The following is a 20770-nucleotide window of genomic DNA, read 5'->3' on the forward strand; positions in this document are numbered from 1 at the left end:
ATTTGGTAAATATAAATGTCTGGTACACAGAACCATAACTTTGCTATTCAAATGTAAACCCAGTAGCGATTTCACTGAAAGGAAAAGAGTCAGCAGGAACGTCCTGATCAGATGCACGTCACCCCGAGAGAACCTTGTTTGTGGTCCAGCAGGAGAAGCCAAAAAGCTCCTGTCAGCAAGCCCATCATGACACTCCCTCGCTGGGCTGTCCCAGACAGCCAGATCCACAGGAAGTTAGCTCGCAAACATGGTGGTCCCATGCTTATAAAACATTGCCCATTTTTTCTAGTTGACTGCAAGTAAACACTCCAGTGCATGGTTTTGATAAAGACAGGAAGGAATATGCACACATATGTCATGCAAACACACACGTAGAAAAGAAATGGGACAAAGCCTTCCCACCCAGCCAGAGGAGTTGGAGCGGCCTCTGGATGAGGTGTCGAGTTGGAAGGCTGACAGAGTCGGAATTGGCCGAGGTCTCTCCAGCATTTAGCAACCTCTTCCCCAGTGCTGTTTCTGTCTCAGAGCAGATCTGGGGCCCAAGCCATCAGCACAGGACATATCCAGTGAGAAAGCGTCTCTCTTACACATGTACAGAGACATAATTTAGGACAGATGTGTAAGCCAAAGAGACGAGTACGGGGATTTCATTTAATTGGACAGCCAGGACTGATGTCACTGCATAAAAATGTACGGATGAGATGAAAAATTAGACATAACAGAGCAAACTGTTATTAGAGTTTCATGAGGTATAGCGGATGTTGCACTGTAAACCATTCACTACTACTGGGACAAAACAGGTGCTCCCATATTTCATAACTGACACAGAAATGGAAAAAAAAAATAATTTCATTAGGAAGCGAAGTCAGTTAACACTGGGAATACGTGGGAATATGCACACACCCCACAATGAAAGAGCATCAGTCAAGACTGTCATACTCCAGTGTTATTTTCCCATGACCATCCACTAGAGACCAAGTATGTTTGTCTTTCAGTCAAGTTAAAGACAGATGCTGAACTCTTACAACTGAAATTCAAATCACTCTTTAAAGAAAATGATTTCACTCAGTGCAAAGATTTTTTTCCCCCAAACATTAAAAGCCAAAAAGACTACACCTTTTTTCCCCTTCAAATATTGCATTGGGTGTTTTCACACTACACTGAAAACAGAAAAGGGCTCCATAGTGTTTTTGAAAGAAAATGATGAACACTGTTTGTGAAGTTCTTTAAATAGACTTAATAGCAAAAAGTCCCTCAACGCAAAAGATAATTTGATGAATTAGAAACCAAACAGTTTTGGTTCCCTTTAACATTTTTAGCCATACCATGGAAGTCAATGGGAACTGCTTGGTTACCAACATTCTTCAAAACATCTTTATTTTCTATTATTATAAATGTTTTTATGTTCCACAGAACAAAGTTATTCATTCAGGTGTGGAACAACATGAGGGTGAATAAATGATGAAAGATTTTTTAAAGCTTATTATTTGTATACGTTTAAAAATCCTTTGAAAAGCCCAGCACACGCAATTCCAAGCTTTGACTCAATCATTTAGATGTAAGTGAAATTAATGTATTTTAATCCAGTTTTGCTGTATAAAGTAGATTAAAAAAAACAAAGGCTGAAAGAGGAAAATAAAGGCACATACAATTGAGTTGAAAAAAGATGGCACATTTATTGCTACATAAATGTTATATACATATTGTGTTTTCTGTTACAGAGACAGAAAAAAAAAAGAATTTGACTTCTTACTGCTGGTTTTCTGAGGTGCATTGACAATACCTTGAATTTTGACATGGGTACAAATCGTTCATCAACCAACAATGCAGACTGGACACAGAGATGGAGAGCTCGTACAATACCCCATACGTACTAGACTGCCAGCTACAATCCTACTTATGTTCTTAAGATGCTATCCATAGTCTTTTTTTATAATAATGGAAAGGTTATGGTAAATAACCGTACATTTTTTGTTTTACTATCTAATATAGTAAAATAAAGTAAGAAATTTTTTACTCAAAACTTTTGATTTCAAAAATCTAGAAAGAGTAATATTTAGAATTCAAGAAATGTTCTTACAATATTATTGTATAAAAGACTAACTATACTGAAAAATAAGCCAAATGTTTTTTTTTTTTTGTCTTTTTTTATCCTTTTCTGTTATGAGGGAAAGCATCAGGGCATACAGCAAAATCTAACATATCCAACAGAGGAAAACAGAACAGAAAAAAGAAACGGGGGAGAAAAACAGGCAAAACAAAACAACAGACAAAAAGATGACTCATAACCTTGATTCATTTTTTAGCCGGCAAAAATACAAGCTCTTGAATACTGAAATGTATAACAAGGCCACAAAGACTAGTGGATTTCACAATAATTTTGTTAAGGAAGGAAACTCTCCATAGAGCAAAGAAAGAGAAAATAATGCTGATGTTCTGAAATCTTTCCTTAAGTTTTGTTCTTTTGACTTTGTATTTGAGAGAGTGATTCACTGGAGAAGGTGGCAGTCTTGTTTCAATGGTGTGTGAACACATGGAAGACAGACAGGGCAGAAAAAGAGATTCCAAGCAAGACTAAAAAAAAAAAAAAAAAGTTTTGGTCTTAAAGAAAAACGCATACTTTAAAAAATGAAAGTGGTGACTGCTGCTTGCTTTAGATTTACAAAGAAAACAAGTAACGGCTGAGAAAAATCCTGCTCCAAACTGGCTTTGTTCATCATTTCCACTGTTTGCTGATTTGAATGCTTCACAGCGTTTCTCTTTTACGAACAGACATTGCGCTCACATTCTGCTGATCAAGTATCAAGTATTTCAATGCACGAAGGGAAAGACAAAGCCATTCTAAGAAATTTAGAACATCCTTCTATTTTCACACGACAAATATACGCTGTACTATGAAGCCTAGAGAGTTGCTTTGTATACAATTACAAATAAACAAAAATAACATGTGGTTACTTTAAGTATTTCTCTCTCTCTCTCTCTCTCTTTTTTTTTTTTTTTTTAATTGTTAATGGTTTTAGAAAAACAAAAGAACACAAAACAAAACTTCAGTTCAGGCCAGGTGAATGAATGGTCTTCGTTTGAAATCCAACAGTGCCATGTCTCATGGTATAACAGAGGTTCCTCAGTACGGCTGTTCCACCAAATAAAGTAACGTGTCAATACAAAACAACTGAATCGGAAATCCCTCTTTCTCTTTACCCATAACACTATATGGCAAAGGAATCAAAAGGACGAGACTGCGTCCCCTTCCCCGTTTAAGACACTAAGAAATATGCAGGGAATGCTGGGGTTTTGTATCTTTCTGCTTACCGTATCTGTCCTGCTCACTAATGAGTAGAAACATGCCAGCTTGTGTTTGACCTTTGACCTTTCAGTAAAGCCAGAGTTTGCCGTTCCACCATCATCTCCGCGACACAGGGAATCTAGTCGAAAAAGCACAGGCCGATCCCAATCCGCCTCATTCATAACTTTCTGTCTGTGACGAGGACTCGGAGTTGTACAGAATTAGGTAGGTGTGGTTTCTCATGCTGCTATTTGTGGAATGAACGTATGATAAATATAAATAATATATTGTTTCTTTTTTCAGACACGGGGATCCTGGAGTCTTTTGAATGTTCAAACACCATCCGAATCTTTCGCGAGGGCATGGAATATGATCTGAATATGTTAATCTCATCGATTGGAGAGGCCCGACAGGAGAGAGGCTGCGGACAGCACACGACAAACTGCAGATCTACTGAAACGCCACCAGCTTCTCATAGCGATGTCAGAACGTTCCCTTTAAACACAGACTTACAGCTCAGTAACATAATAAATAGGAAAAAAAACAAACAAAAAATAAAACTGTTACAATGCATTCGTCAATTCAGTTTAGGCACAAGGCAACTTCCACGTCCAGGGTGGAGGGGTGGCGACAGTCTCTGATTGTACAGCTGCGGCACACGGCTTGCAGACGGCGATATGTGCTGAGGGGCTTTGATGCTTGATTTTTTTCTCTGGTGGGCGGAAAGTCGCTTATGGATATGGGATGTCTTCACGGGGAGCTGGGCACTTGCCAGGTTTTTCTTCTATCTCAGGATTGCTTAACGGTGGAATTTTGCTTCGAGTGGTCTGTCTTTTCAAATTTGTGTCACAAACTGCGAGTCCTGTCCGCCCGTGGAAAGCAAGGTCACCGACTCTGTCTAACACACTCCATCGGGATCCATTTGATCTGAAAGTGAGGGAGAGATAAGGATACTGCTTATGGCCAACTGTACTGACACTCAGATCACATTCCTGTGTGTGTGCAGCACCTTTCTAAAGTTTGGGCTTTGTACGAATAGTTTTTTTTTTGTTTTGTTTTTTAGAAATTTATATTTTCATTTAGCAAGGATGCATTGAATCGATCATAAGTTACAGTAAAGACATTCATAATAATAAATGCTGTTCTGTTCAACTTCCTATCCATCCTGAAAGAAATGTATCATGGGTTGCACAAAAATATTATGCAGCAACTGATAATGCAGATTTATTTTTTTTCTCAAGCACCAAATCAGCATATTAGCTCATTATTTTTTTTTTTGTATTTTGTATCAATTAAATGCATAAGAATCTTACAGAAACTACAATTTGAAATAGTAGTATAACTAGATACATCAGGAGTAACAAAATCTCTTCTTATAAAGTCCTAGTTTAAGCTGGTGTTATTAGAAATGTTCGTGAAGGAAGGCGGGTGAGGGTGCAGCTCGCTAGGTTTCGCAGCAGAGCTTGTGTCTCAGCAAAGCTAGGTGTTTCAACTACCTGCCCACTTTACATCTCTGCGTGGAGCTGGTCTTGGCTTACCTGGCTGTTCACAGATGGCCCATGGGGTTGGATGTGTCTGTGAGGCCCGGGTGCACAGGCGGGTGGGCTTGCTGGGGGTCACCTGAAACCCCTGACACTTTCTCTTCCTCCCTCCTCTTAAGGCAGGCTGCTTTGGGGTTTAGGTTCCTCTCTGCACACAGGAGAACTCATTATCTCACCATAGTTCATAATGAACTACTGTAAAAAAGAATTTGATAACACTTATACAAAGCTTTCATTGCATACAGCTCTTAAATATAAATTAGAGCTGTTGTCAAGCATCCTAGTATAATATTACTGATAAACCTGCCAGTGGAGATTACCATACCGACCTCAGAATCATGTTTACTGCTAATATTTCAGCAATCATGATGTGTCTGTTTAGAATCGGCACTAGTGATGCCAGATTTGTGAATTAGTAGCTATTGATCGAATCGTGATTTTGCAATAAGGTCTTCAACTTTTTGCAATTCAGTTTGCTACATTCAGACAGTTCACTCACTCGCACACACTAAACTGTTTGTTCCTCACACCAAAACAGGATAGTTTATAAGTCAGAAAACAAAAAACAGTGCTGGATGAGGTGGATTATTACAATGCAATGTATGATAAAATCGTGTGTCAATGATGAAGCTGCTCTTTATTGTGCATGCAGCTTGAGAACAACTCTGTATGGCAGGTAAAGACAATATATATCCATAATAGTGTAAAAAAAAAAACACGTGACACTGTTGACAGCATGGTCTGATGAAAGGCTAGAAATGGTCCTGGTTTTCGCATAGAGTTGATTACATTTGTTTAACGCTGCTATTTAAAAAATAAATAAATCTGAATGTTTTTGACTATTAATAACTATGATTCAATATTTTAATTGACTGACAGTCCTTATATAAACACAACACAACTGCATTCAGACAGTGCCTGACCTCTGACTTGCTGTTCGAGGCTGAGAATGACAGCGACGGCCTGGTGAAGAATGAGCAGTTTGGTCTGGGGCTTCTCGCTCTTCAGGTGCAGCTGACACATGCGGCCCAGCTCTTTGAACGCCTCGTTGATGTCCCGGACGCGCAGCCTCTCACGGGCGTTGTTGGCCATCCTCCTCTCTCGCTCGCGCTCTGCCTTCTGCTCAGGGTTCAGGTCCTCATCTTCATTGATACTGCTGCAGAAACATTCACAACTCTCAGAACAATGTGGCCTCAACACCTGAACACTGCATCTGTATCTGCTTGATGTGACCTCTAATTTCAAAACTACAGGCATTAAGACACCAGAAGTGCTGTTCTGTGCTAACAGTTAAGTCTGAATGTAGTTCTGATGGATTCACTGTCTCTGAGGTCAGTGTTGAAATGCTGAAGGACACTTTTCGAGGGAACGCTTTGAGGAGCGGATTCCTTGCCTTGTTCGAGTGCTTCCCCGATTCTGCTTCATATCCCTTTTTTCACTCTCGTCGTCTGATTTGAGGTCGTCGGAGGAGTGGCTATCATGCATTTCATCTTTTTCATGATCCTCGACTTTCAGGTCCAGATTAGGAGCAACCTGACTGACCAGAGCGCTAACGAGTCCTGTCACACACAATGAAAGTACACAGATACTTAAACACTTGACATATAAAATGAAGCTTTTTGACTTGTTGTAAGCTCATGAAGCTGAATATGAATCATAACTGAAAAGGCAATACAAAAATAAAACAATAACTTAAAATAAACCGGCATAAAAAAAGCTTCCAACCTCTGAAGGTGTCTGCTTGGTGGTTGAGCTCCGAGCTGGAGGGGGGACCGGCGTTGGCCTGCAGGCTGCCGTGGTTGTTGTTCAGACTGACGGTTTCTTCGCGGTGAACAGAGCCCTGTCAGAACAGATAGCATTAAAAACACGAAGCAGAGAACAGAGCAAAACATCAAGAGTCCCTCTGATCATGAAGCCATCTGATCAGTGCCGGGAAAACAAAAGTGATTTACATTAAATCGGAGAGAGACAGATCTTAGACTTCAAAGCTGAGAGAGTCTCTGTGTCCCTACTGTAGAGTGTGACCTCCCCTCTGAAGAACGGAGTGCTATTCACACTACAAAGAAAGACCTTCACAGCCCCAGATTTGTGCTCAGAGAGACACACGGCACTTCAGTCCTGAGCTCTGACTCTGTCCCACCAAAAACACTCTCATGTTGTTTTCATTTTGAAAGCCTGAGTCTATACTTTGAGAGGAGGGTTGATAGTAACATGACATTGGACGGGATGCTGCCCCGCTTCAGACTATATTGGACTTCAGAGGTAGTGGCAGAAGAGAAGCAGCGAACAACAGGTCATTTAAAAACATTTTAACATCAAGCACATAAATGTATATTGTATACTGTATTGTTTTGAATACTGTGTGTATATATACAATAGTTTTATTGCATGTCATGTTTTGTCTATAACTCACCAAGGCTGCATTTATATTTATATATATATAAACTAAATAATAATAAAATAACTGTTTTCCAGTTCAATATATGTTCAAATGTATTTGATTCCAGTGATGCAAAGCTGAATTCTCAGCAGCATTACTTCAGTCTTCAGTGTCACATGATCCTTCAGAAAATCATTCTTATATTTTGACTGGTGCTCAAGAAACATTCTTCTTCTTATTATCAATGTTGAAAACAGTTGTTGAATAAAGCTCATTATTTCTGTGGAATCTGCTATACCTTTTTTCAGGATTTTTTGATGAATAGAAATTATTAAAGAACAGCATTTATTTGAAATGGAGAACTTTAAATACAATATGAATGTCTTTATTCTCACTTTTGTTCAATTTAACGTGTCCTTGCTGAATAAAAGTATTTATTTCTTTACGAAAATGGGCAAAATATGAATTAGGACCTTGCACTGCCTTGGCTATGTCAGTTATGAAATTCTGAAAACAATATTTATTTCCCCTTGCACTGTGCAAAACTGTTGCATTGTGAACAGTAAGAGAGTTCATATATTTTGATTCAAGCTGACTTGAAAGATTGGTTTTATACGATTTTTTAAATAGACACCCAGACATCATTTGTCAGCATTTATATGTAGAAAAACGTTCCAACTTTCCATCAAAATAAATGGCTAATTCACATCTGGACACAGCAACAATCAATCTGCTCTTTCATGCTGAACATCAAATGACAGTTTGACCAACATTCGTCACTGGTGGCTTCCAAACGCATCTGGATTTGATCAATGTCCTGCCATGTGATTAGCGACGCAGCGGAGTAGAAACCGCTGCAGGCCCCTTCCACAGCCGGCGGGAGCACATGTTCGCCCACAATCTAGTTTCCTTTTTGAGGATCCACGAGATTGGGAGTCATGGCGAAAGAAGAGAAAAGAGAAAAAATGAGGGGGGTCTTTCCCCCCTTTTCCTTCAGGAATGCGTTCCTAAGTCACTGTTGGCCTCTGTTAACCTCCCCAGGCCCGAACCCCTTCCCCCACGCTCCAATCTCAGCCCCACGCTCAACAGGTGTCCAAACAACTCTTTGTCTGTGGCAGAAGAGGGGTGGAGGAGGGGGGTGCCAACCAAAGAAGGCAGCCATTTTCCTGTCTGGGCTTGATTACCATACAGCTGAGGGGCTCAGACACACGACTAAAGCGTCAGATTTCATGAGTTGTTAAAAAAAGAGGCGGCGGGAAAAAGAAAGAAAGAGGGGAGACAGAGAGAGAAAAGAGTGCGCCAAAATAAAAGCACACTGGCTGTGCTGAATCAGGACCTTGTCTGAGTGTGTGTTTGGGTCGAGCCTGGAGCACAGAGCTCTGTTTGTGTGTGTATGAACACACGGTCCACTGACAGTAGTGTGACAGCTCCCGCGCAGACGAACTGATCGGGACACAACCACAGCACTGCTCTGTCTCTCTCTGCCTGAATAAAACACACCTCTGTTCATCATGACTGAAAACAAGCCCAAGAGTCGTGAACATCACTTTTGTTACTATGTTGCAAAGCAGAAGAAGAAAAGAAGATCTTTTAAAGAATGCTGGCAACCCAATTATGCTAATGACCACTGACTCCACTGTATGGAAAAAGCACATCTCTCTCTCTCTCTCTCTCTCTCTCTATATATATATATATCCACAGAAGAAAACCAGACAGGTTTAGAAGAGTGAGGTTGGCAAATAATGACAGAATTTGGATTTTTGGGTGAACAAAATGGACTTATTTATATGCACTTAATTACAATTTACATTGTTTTTATTGCACTGTATAATCTCTCATATATAATCTCAATATTTTTCTAATTGTGCATGTTGAGTATGTAAAACTTTGTATGACCCAAGTAGTCAATAAACAGTTCTATGAAAGCTTCACTAACATGTGATACAGCTTTCCAGACATTAACTGTCTGTTTGGAACATTAAATGAGAACGGGGGGTTGTTCATCAGGACATTTCAAAACTTTGTGGTCAACTAGACTCTCCACTGTAGTGGTCATTCACAAAAACATTTCTGAGTGTTGCTTTAGACTTCAGGCAAAAACAAAGAGGTCAGTGTCAGTTCATTTGGAAGCACAAAGTTGAAAGAAAATCCAAATGCTGTTTTAAATACAGAAAAAAAGGCCATGATTATTTCCTATTATTGGGAAACCACTGGGAAAACTAATGTTGTGACTAATACAGCTGTGCACAAATCTCTCTGTAGAAGGGAATGAATGTCATGGGATAGTGGGGGAGATACAGAGTGCTTTAGTTTCAACGGGTCTCACACCACGCAGGTCCCCACAGCCCCAGTGAGCCACGGTGCGGAAATGTCTTCCAGACAGCCACTAATATACTAGATTCTACTGTGACTGCTTTTCCCATTCAGCCTCAGGAACGCAGCTCAAGGGGGGAGAATGAGCTTCGGTCCAGCCATTACGCTTATGGAAAGTATGTGGGTTTAGGTTAAACTGCTCTCAGTGGAAAATAGTTCAGTTTCAGCACATGGCCAGGCCTTCATTTTAAACAGGTGGCTTAACTCTGTTTATTAGCCTATTTGGAGAGGCACAATGAAAAGACACATACATTTCTCTCCCTATTGCCTGTAATAACTGGATGAGACTTTGACTTCGAAAGCAATGAGACAAGGTAAAAAGTTTTCTTCGAGATGGTGAAGTTTTCCTTACCATTTGTGCTGTTCGGTTGGCGACCAATCCAGAAGCTGGGAAACTGCTGCCGATGGCTGAGATTGGCCCGTTGTGCGCTTGTCCTAACAGGCTGTGGATGTCGCTGGACAGGGCGGCAGTGGAGCCCACGGCGTGATTCCGCAGGACACGGATTGCATCGTCCAGCCTGTCCTCCATCCGAGACTGAAACCAGCGATGGAGAACAAGGGAGAGAGAGAAACAGAAACGTAAATGGAAACAAATATACTTTAAAGACATAGAATTATGAAATGGCAAACATTGAAAAATCAAAGGAACATTTGAAAACAGTGGAAAGGCTATGCCACTTATCTGTTGGAATAAACAACTAACTCCAACTAAATGGTAATTTTCATGTATTAACATCATCAAAGACCAATAAAAGATGAAATGGCAAATCAACAAATGCACAAAACAGAAAAAGCACAGCCAAATCATAAGAAAGGCGATGGCTGGATGGAAAAGAAGGACAGGACGTGACTATCTGAAGAGCGGGAATACCTCGCAGACATCTTTTAAGAAGGACATGGCATCCTGCAGATGCTCATGAAGCTGCTGGTGCACGCGGTTTTTCTACAGTCAGACAGGAAGAGGAGAGACACGTACAGTGAGAGACGAGACAGAAAGACTGCAGAGAGAAGCAAGCAGAGTTTACAAGAGCTCGGCAGAGAAAGAGGCCAAAGAATCGAAGCGGAGCGCTGAATGCCAACATCTTGGTACTTGTTCAGGTAACTAATTACAATGAGCCATGGTTCACTCTGCCGATCACAGCTCGTTCGCTGCTCATGGACAGTCCATAAAAATGCACTTGCAGCTGGCATACAAGTATTAGAGTAAATATTGATCTACACACCCCATAGTGTGAATGTATGACGTGGGAAGAAAAGTGTGTGCATGTGTGTAAACTGATCTGCTGTTGAGGCTCAGCTCCCCGGTCGGCCCTGGAATCCCGCGGCAGTGGTTGAACACAGCAGCTGCCAGCACCCCACCCCCATCACACACCCTAACCAATCCCTAACCACCCCACCTTCACACACCCCCGGACGAGAGAGGACAGATGGCAGGAGACACGCCTCAAGGGACGGGTATTGTTCGGTCCCCACAGCCCCCTCCCAGTCCCGCTCCTGACATTTGTCAGCCAGGAATGTCCATGTAAAGCTACCCCCTGCCTTCCAGAAGCAAGTCATCTACTGACACAGTGTCCATTAAAAAGTGCTCAGCGCCAAGGGGAGGAGGAGGAGGAGGAGGAGGAGGAGGAGGAGGAGTGAGGGCGCTCTTACCAGAGAGTGAAGGGAGTTCTCATAGTTTGGGGAGGAAGGTGCCTGTCCGGTTGCGCGGGGCCACTGTGTTGTACCTGCGGACAGAGGAAGAGGAGCGTTTTAAGTCACTTGACACATTACAACAAGCTGACTTCATTACAAAAGGTGAAAAGTAATAAAACGAAACGAGTTAACGATTGACAACAGTGTTTTTTGCACCACGTGTTGACGTACGACGATGCAAAAACTCCATGAAAAACAAAAACAAACATCGTGACCACTAGCGTCCAATTCATGAACAAATGATTATGATCTGATTCTTCTAATGAACTCACAAGTTATCGTTTAAGGAACATCTTAGCTGTAACATATGGCATTTAAATAAATAAATATAAAAAATACAGATTTAAGAGAGTTGGTGTTACTGAAATAAACTGCATTTTATAATATAATATAACATAGCATAATATACATTTTATTTAAAAGATTGATAAAACTCATGCACTCATTCACATTTCCAATAGACTAAAACTCATTTCCTCTCCTGACTGATTCCAGCTATTCTCAACGTGGGTTGATTTCCTTTAGGTCTCCAGACACATCATTTCCTCTGACTGGGTCATATCCTGCAACGTGAGAAGGGTTCGAGGATGACCCTTACACGCATACATACACAAACCAGTGCTGAGGGACATCTTCTGCTTCCTCTCATTTATGAAGTCATGCCTGAAAAAACCTGGGAGAACAATGCAGGAGCGCGATAAGGGCGATGACTTGGACTCTGAACGTTTTTCCCTTGACTCTAGTACTGCATGAGCAGTATAGCTCATATTCTAGATGTAACAGGATGAGACCATGACTCCCTCTCAGATCTCAACTCGCACAAACAAACTACTGGACGGGGGGCGGAGATGTGACCAATCTCATGTCAGACGGTGTCAGGGAAAAGAAAAAGCATGGTTTTGCCACATTACTCAAGTAGCAGAATAAGATTTTATTTGGCTCGGTCACATTCTCAGCCCCCAGATGTTTCGCTTTTTTTTTTTTTCTCCCTCCAAAATCCACTCAGTTGCTGGAAGAATTCAGTGATTGTGTTTTTGTTCTGTGGCGGTGTGTGTGAGGCTGGAAGCGACTATAATGAGGATGTAAATGACTTTGGTCTGGTCTCGGTCTAAACGTGCTGATTCTGACTGGCCATTAATCAGCACCGCTCTAAAAGAACGCACATCTGCTAATCACAAATCAAAACGCTGGTGGTGGGGGTCGCTTTCACTCCCTTCTATTACAAGTCTACTTCAAACCAACTGGCAGAAAATCCACTACAAAAAAAGTCTTGTAATAAGACTGTATTGTACAATACAACAGACCAAGTACGCTTAATGTAGCATGACCCAAAGGAAGCCTTTTGACTTCTATACATGAGTCAGTTTAGGAGGGAGATCTCCACTGCGCACAGACTCAACCACTGACTCTAGGTGCTTTGTGGACACAACAGAGATTTCTTATTTTGCTGCTTGTCATAACTGTTGCGACGGGCCTGGTGTGGCCATACCTCTAGCTCTGCCAGCATAGCGAGAGTCTTTCTTCAGAAACAAATGGCAAATTTCATGCCGTGTGTGACAGGAAGTTGTGTAGTTAAAGATTTTCCAACCGTTCGTCCTTTCCAAAGCAAACGCAGCTCTAATTTGAAGGAATTCACTTCCTAAAACCACAAAGCTCTCAGAAGCAGACTTTTATTAAGAGCCTATTAAAATGACTTTGGGGCTATGTGAAAAACAGTGCAGTGTTTAATAAGAGCTCCTCAGCGGCGGCCAGCTTGACAAATGAGGGTGGGCCGGTGTGGCACTCGGCACTCGGTGCTAGGGTCTAATTTGCTGAGACCTGGCTGTGAGCGGGTTTAATGGCTGAATATGAGAACTAATCCAGAGAAACAGATGGACTTGAAACAATGTGCGCCAATCTCTAAGAACCATCTAATAAAATCCAAAATATATAATAGGACCCACATATCAAAGGGAACTTTTTGTCATGGATTTTGGGTAGATATTGAACAAAATAAATGTTATTATTTTATATCTTATTTTTTACATTTAAATATACACTACTGTTCACAAGTTTGGGGTCGATGACTTTTTTTAAAGAAATTTATTATTTTATTAAACAACAATGCATTAAATGTAAAGTAAAGACTTTTACATTGTCAAAAAACCTGTTTCAAATGAATCCTGTTCTTCTGAACTTTCTATTCATCAGATATTCCTGAAAGCAGTTTCTTCAACAGTATTAACCAGCACAACTGAAGAATCATGTGACGCTGAAGACTGGAATAAATAAACTTACAGAACCCAAACATTGAAATGGTAGTATACATTAATTGAAATACAAAATATGCAAAATAGAAAAACATATTTAAAAAATAAGCATATTATTTACTTATTAAACATTTAGTCCATTTATATATTTTAAAAAAAGGAATTCTTCAAATATTAAACCATGAGGTGTGCTAGGATGACAGGAAGTTACATGGTAAGGTACAGACTGCTGAGTGGAGAGGAAGCCGAGTCATCCTCTCCCTCTCTTCCTCTCAGTCAGTCATGCTAATAAACGAGGATCTTTGCAGGCCGGTCTGTCATGGACAACAGCTGTGTGAGGAACAGGGCAACAGCTGAAACTAAGGAGTGGGACAGACACCCACACAGCTGTCACCACTATATCAATGAACACACACACACACACACACACACACAACTGCCCTCTCACTGAAACAACCCGCCGAGAAACTGCCATTTGTAGCACCTCGTCTCTGTCTATCCCTCAGCGCTTCATAATATTTGTTCATTTTAAAATGATTGTGCATCAGTCTCGCCAGGCGCAGATAAAATCCTCACAGTGGTCAGTTATCTGTCCACCCCTAACCAGGGCGTTACTCCCCGACACCATCTTCAATCTCAGCAGCTGAGGGACGCTGTGTTTACTCAGTTACGTGAGGATACAGGGGATACAGCTACAGTGTACTTTTTGATGGACATATACACTGACCAAATATTAAAAAACAAAGTGGACAGCATAGAAGAATGTGTTATTTGGGAACGACCTCTAAGAATACTTCAGACTGACTGACAAGCTCTTACATAAATGTAATGCTTGGCAGACTTTAGGTCAGTGACAGGATTTTGTCTAATGATATGGAAACAGAACACATCAATATATATAAAAAAGCTATATTTTTAAAGATGTGCAGTACCACTCAAAAAAAAATTTTTAAGGCTTTTGAGTCTCTTATCCTCACCAAGGCTGCATTTATTTGATCAAAGTTACAGTAAAATAACAGTTACATATATATAAAATATAAATAAACAAATAACATTAGCACAAACAAAATGTTTAAGGTTTCAAACGAAAGACTAATTATTAAACAAATATTGTTCAAAATGAAGACAAAATTATTTCTGAAATGTACCAGTAAAATTTTGTGGATTATGTCCATACCTGTGTTTACTCTAATAGGACACCTCTGTGACATCACATACATACTAAAAATGACTTTGGGATTCATTCATTAATTAATTAATGTAGGTAAAGTGATTTCTTTCTTGCTTAAAATACTGTTTTATATGATCCGCAGATTCATATCTATTTAAGTGAGTCCAAATACTTCTGAGGACCACTGTGTGACTGACTGGTGAGCGTGTGGCATGGAGAGAATGTGTGTGTGTGTGTGGGGTCAGAGAGGCAGACTGGTGCTCTACCTGCCCTTCCTGTGGGGCCGCTGGCCGTCACCACTGTACCTGCTGAGCCAGCTCCCGCCTGAGCCGTCAGAGGAGAGGGAGAGCCCACTGGAGTGGAGGGGTTCGAGGGGAAACTACTGCTGGTGTGGTCAGGAGAATAAATCTGCAAATGAGAACAAGAGAAAGAGAGAGATCAGTCTGTGAGGAAGCACGCTCAACCTATAAAACCTGCAACCTGTGGTTTCCCTCTCCGGCTTTATGGCCGCGGTTAGCATCCTTCAGTCTGTGCTCAGCCAAAATTGGCTCATCAATTCTGCTGATTTTACAAGGGGAGCAGCAGTAAAAAAAATACATATGGGCCTTTAACAGCCTACGCCGCCCTTTACAACGTCTGCAGCAAAACACTGGAAATGCTGCGAGACACCTGCAGTCCAGCCAGCGTTCCCTGGCTCTCGGACACATCTGTGGTTGTTATTAAGTCAAAGCCTGGGCCCACGCCACACACCCGCTGCATGCTGCACATCACAAGTGAAACCACATGAGCACAAAAGATCAGAAACCCTACAAGAGAGCGGGAAAAAGGCTAAACAAACTGCTGGTAGTAATTCACATTAGGGGTTGGCGACATGTCCAAAATCGTACAGTATGCCGACAGTACAGTGATTATCAAATGTTTTATAAGCCATCGTAACGGTGTCTGTTTGGTTTTATTTAGGGTTGTGATCAAAATGAATTCAGTCATTAAAAAACAACAACTGAAATAAAGAATGAAAGAATACACCTCAGTGAAAAACAAAAGACTCAAAACAGTAACATATTATAAACATGTATAGTCAAGTCACGTTAGAAGCCACTGTAAAATACGCTCGATTCTGCCTCCGTGACGTCACTTCTAAAACATGATCGAGAGGAGATGGAATAGAGAAAAGCAGCTGGATGATGCAGAGAAAGAGAAAAGACATGGTCGTTAATCTCTCTTTTTGGAGCTCATTAGAGTGAATGAGTCTTGCCCGTGGCTGTGTGGAGGGGCGTCTCTGGCTCATCTTCAGTTATGGATGAGAGGTAATAAAGCCTCTCCCTGCCTGCCCAATAAACAGCGACCGAAACCGGCACAGAGCCCTGCCTACACCGTAATAAACAAACAGATGCCACCAAGAAGAAAGGCCTCCAGCCTTTCCCTCGTAGTGCAGCACCACTGACTGACTGGCTTTTTCCATTTTACCAGTGAAGTTTGTCTGAGAAACCCATCTCCAAACAAATTCTGTCTTCGAAACTAGAAAAGGGATTTTTTCGGTTAAGCCAAATGTCAGATCATCCCTGCCATGCTCTGCATTCTGCTGAAATGGTTTTCACTCCCATAATGGAAACCACTATGAAACATTCAGGTTTTTGATCCCAATTATCTGGCAGGATTTGAGAAAAACAGCTCTAAGTTGCGCTCCATCACTTGCAGGGGATCATGAAGTCCATTTGACTTAAAAACACATCAGAATGCAGATACTATCGTTATTAATCTTCTTATTAAACCCTGAATGCCACACTTTTGTGTTTCAATCAACTCTGCAAATCCTGCCAGGGGCTTTAGTGCATTCATCTCTCAGAGTAGAGAGAGAGTGATATACAGAGAGGTACAATGAAAGAAATCCTCTGCCATATTAACAGATATTTACTTGTTTAAGAGAACCTTTTATAAAGCATGTTTTCTCATTTATTGCAAATATCTTACAAAAAAGCTGACTGAAAAAAATTATGAATATGAATTTCATAATTCAATCTTAGTATTTGGTTTGTCTAGCTTCCATTTTAAAAATACAGAAACACTTTAGTTGCATGAACTCCACAAGTTCAAGACTTTTTTTTCAAAAAGCATCTTGAGCTTCAGTCTAACCAGCTGTACAAGGAGCCACATGATCAACATCACTCATTTACTAACTTCATGAGTAGCCTCGAAATGGTAAAGAATCCCAAATATATATAATACATTTCATGTCAGTACTAAAACTTTATTTCCAGACTTAAATTCAATCGAGTCCCAATTTTGTTTGTAGTCTCTAGCAATACGTTTCAAGTGTCCCCTACACCCCCAAGGGTGTCCCCTACACCCTTGTGCTACAAGACCTCTTATAGTCATGAGTCCTGACCTAATGAGTTGAAGCGGGGCATTCGGAGCGTCCTGGCCAACTTCTGCTGTATTTCCAGTGTAACACCACTCATTTTACAAACAATAATCAGATCTCCGCCTCCTCATCAGTCACGCTGCTCTCCGCCAGCGGGGGCCCAATGAGCACAAATCCTCCAAAAGGAACCTAAACAAAAGTGGCACAATGGGCGGCCTGCAGAGCCGGGCCGCAGCAGTTAGGACGTTTCCCCCTCCCCTCGTCCCTCCACCACACCCCAGCCCGACCGTGTCCGTTTCACTACAGCTTTATCATGCTAATAGAATTGAGTCTGCAAATACAAAAAGACTTAATTTGTGATTATCTTTCAGCCGCACTGTCTTGTGTTTGTTTGTGTGCCAGAGTGTGCTCTCTTGGCCCGGCAGGCCTCACCCACAGTATCTTATTACATTATTATTCTTCTCTCCTTTCTTTTACCCAATAAAAGAGCAGCAATTAGGCATCTAATTTCTCAGAAAAGGAGGGTGCTAGGACCGTTTCGACATCAAAAGGTTAGAAAAAGCTTGTCCTTGTCCTCGCCAGAGAGGTGAGTCTACGGCTCCCATCCGAAACAGTGCTGAATCAGTCCAGATGTGCTCCTACTCTTTAAAAAAGGCTCGTTGTGACTTACTGTAGGATAAGCAAGTCTGCAGGATTTTTTGGAGCTAAATAAGTCTTTAAGTTAAGCTCGGCAAGTTTTAGAGGTTATTGTAAGCTCCAGTTTCAGGGACACATTAGGAACTCGCACGAATGCTGGCACTCATTATCCAAACCAACATATAATCCACAGGCTTTTATGTACAGCTCCTTTTCTTGTATAGTGCGAGATTAAGAGCACAATTATCCGGGCTTAGGTCCAGCAACATCCACAAACAGCTCCAATGACTTTATTCAATCTCTTAACCTTCTGCACTGCTACTAATACCCAGCCTAAGAGCGCAAGTCCTGTCCTTTAAATAATTAACTGTGCCATTATTTCGGGTAATCTCCTCTGTGCGTACAAAACGAAGATGCCTAAAGCAAGTTGGACAACATGGGGCATGTTTACGATGCCAGAAACCGTATATCGCTCACTCAGTAGTTAAAATAATAACATAATGTCTGCTAAAGATAGAGGGATGTATATAAATGGAAGTCAATCCCTGTTCTCTGAAATGGTTAGTGTATGGATTAAGAGGTCTGGTTGAATGGGGAAGGATCTCACCGAAGCCAGGGCTTTTCCCAGCGCGTCTCCAGTCTGAGAGCTTCCAGTGGCGTTCCCTCGGTTGGCAGCAGCTACACAAAGACCACACAGAGATATGGCATTCACATCAGAACAGAGCTAACAGAGACATTAGTGTCATGTATTTGTTATCGGCGAGTAGCAGCTGGTGCTAGGTGTGTTAAGCAAAAAAAGTGCTGAAATAAATAAGTGATAACCTTCAACTCTTCAACAACGTTCTGGGAAATGAAAAAAATATATATGATGATACTTAAAATATATCGTAAGACTTGAGATTGGGGAACACACATTCACTATAACCTAAGAGTTTTCCCTCAATAAATTCCTAATTTGCTGCTTTTGAATAATCAGTAAAGTAGTTGTTAGACTAGTTAACAGCCAATATGCTAGTAATATGCATGCTAATAAGCAACTACCATATTTTCCGGAATATAGGTCACACTTTTTTTCATAGTTTGGCTGGTCCTGCGACTTATAGTTAGGTGCGACTTATCAAAATTAATTTGACATGAACCAAGAGAAATGATCCAAGAGAAAACACTACCATCTACAGCCACCAGAGGGCGCTCTATGCTGCTCAGTGCTCCTGTAGTCTACACTGAAGACACAGAGCGCCCTCTCGCGGCTGTAGACGGTAATGTTTTCTCTTGGTTCTTGGTTCTAAATAAATGCGACTTATAGTCCAGTGCGACTTATATGTTTTTTCCCTCGTCATGACGTTTTTTTTGGACTGATGCGACTTATACTTAGTTGCGACTTATAGTGAGAAAAATATGGTTATTAATAGTGAGAATTTGCCCTTAAAATAAAGTGTTACCAAAATTTTAAATATTTAAATATTATCTGCCTTTATTTGATTAAGAATACAGTAATAACAATAATATCGTGAAATATTACTACAATTTAAAATAACTGTTTACTGTTTTAATATTCAAACAATTTATTTCTGTGATGGCAAAGCCACCCGCAGCCGTTACTCCAGTTTTCAGCATCACGTGATCCTTCAGAAATCATTGTAATATGATGATTTGGTGCTTCGATTACAATTTTATGAAATCCGTTTATGGTTAAAACTTTGGTTCGATTTTTTTCAGCTTGTTGACGTGTTTATAGACTCAAAAACTCATCTCCTGAGCCTACGCACAAAGAAACAAAATGTAACCAACACAATAAATCAGAGCAAATCGTTTTAATTAAGTTCAAATGGTTTTCAGTTTCCACATCTTTTAGGCTACATTTACACTAGTGAGTGGGATTTCCGTTTTAAAATTCATAGCTTAGACAAATTAATCATTTTTATTCATTTTCCACTGATTTACACGATCTGATGAGCATTAGCTGCTTCCAGCGCTGTCTGCCTGTGTTTTCTCTTCCGCCATCGCTGTTCTGAAGCTTATTCGCTGCTCATACGTCAATCATATTACGTGTTCACAACCCGCCCTGTCTCTTCCGATGACAAACGTCCATTACGCTTCTGCATTCAGTTCTGTACATAAGAAACCCAGGAAAACATTTCTACGGATGAAACATGAAGCTAATGAACACATTTACGACAGCATATTATCTGCATGTGATATACATGAGATTCTGCCTATTTTCATAACAACGTGTCATTACATGAGAAATGCTAAGCAGGTGTAGTGATTAGCTTGATATAAAAGGAAACAAATAGCATATTTCAGCAATATTATATGGTCAAAACACACATTAGATCGCAAACATATGATGGTGGTTTAAAGTGAGTTTTGAGTAAAAACGTAGATAAAATCGTATAAATTGTTTTGTGTAGCATGCTGCTAATGGTCAAGTAACTTGCGTTTTTGGTCGTGTAGTGTGGACGGAGGTCTTTTCTGAAATGCAGTGGAAACACCGGTATGGACGACAATAGCTAGTAACTAGATATGGATGAAAACGCACTAGTGTTAACGTAGCCTTACATTTATGGGGGTTTGCCACGTCTCCAGGTGGAACTGGCGTGAAAATAATGTTTTTCCTGGATGCCTCACCAGAAAAATCTCCAGCACTTGATTTAGGCAAATCAAGCATGCTGCACGCTTATTGGCTCACTGACGTTGAGTTTAACCCCTTAGGTATTGAAATTTGGTAACTAATGACAAGAAAACTTTCGATACTTGATGGCATCGAGGCGATTCGTCTGTGCCTAAAAAGTATCAAACTGGATACCCAGCCCTACAAATAAATCAAGAACAACACTACAAACATGATGTGGACAACATACCCATAACTCCCTCTGCGGTGTTGACTGGCGGGGTGTGAGATGCGGTGACAAAGGGTGAGGTGCTGGTGCTGCCACGGTGGAAGCTGGACATGGGTGGCAGGCTGGCGTTGATGTCTGTGGGCGACACCGAGTGCGGTGGGTAGTTCTGTGACAGAGACAAGTGGAAGAGGAACTTTTTTTAGTTTTATATATGGTTATAAAACAAGGGTTGTATTT

At 40.9% G+C, this 20770-nt stretch overlaps 1 protein-coding gene across 5 annotated transcripts in view; it reads right to left on the reverse strand.

Annotated features, from left to right (window-relative positions):
• Window positions 1-1656: 1656 nt before the first annotated feature.
• Window positions 1657-20770, reverse strand: part of LOC128017753 (transcription factor 12) — a 109809-nt gene continuing 90695 nt past the window's right edge. For 3 of the 5 annotated variants that reach the window (XM_052603240.1, XM_052603242.1, XM_052603243.1), the window contains 10 exons: window positions 20555-20699; window positions 18298-18368; window positions 14959-15100; window positions 11231-11304; window positions 9933-10115; window positions 6553-6667; window positions 6221-6386; window positions 5751-5983; window positions 4825-4975; window positions 1657-4213 (listed from right to left, as the gene is read on the reverse strand). In XM_052603240.1, coding sequence (XP_052459200.1) covers window positions 4833-4975; window positions 5751-5983; window positions 6221-6386; window positions 6553-6667; window positions 9933-10115; window positions 11231-11304; window positions 14959-15100; window positions 18298-18368; window positions 20555-20699 — 1272 coding nt within the window. In that variant the 3' untranslated portion in view covers window positions 1657-4213; window positions 4825-4832. The remainder of the gene's footprint in view (window positions 4214-4824; window positions 4976-5750; window positions 5984-6220; window positions 6387-6552; window positions 6668-9932; window positions 10116-11230; window positions 11305-14958; window positions 15101-18297; window positions 18369-20554; window positions 20700-20770) is intronic. The other 2 variants (XM_052603241.1, XM_052603244.1) reach the window with 1 other exon arrangement.

This window comes from Carassius gibelio, chromosome A7 (assembly GCF_023724105.1).
Source record: "Carassius gibelio isolate Cgi1373 ecotype wild population from Czech Republic chromosome A7, carGib1.2-hapl.c, whole genome shotgun sequence".
Classification (NCBI taxonomy): domain Eukaryota; kingdom Metazoa; phylum Chordata; class Actinopteri; order Cypriniformes; family Cyprinidae; genus Carassius; species Carassius gibelio.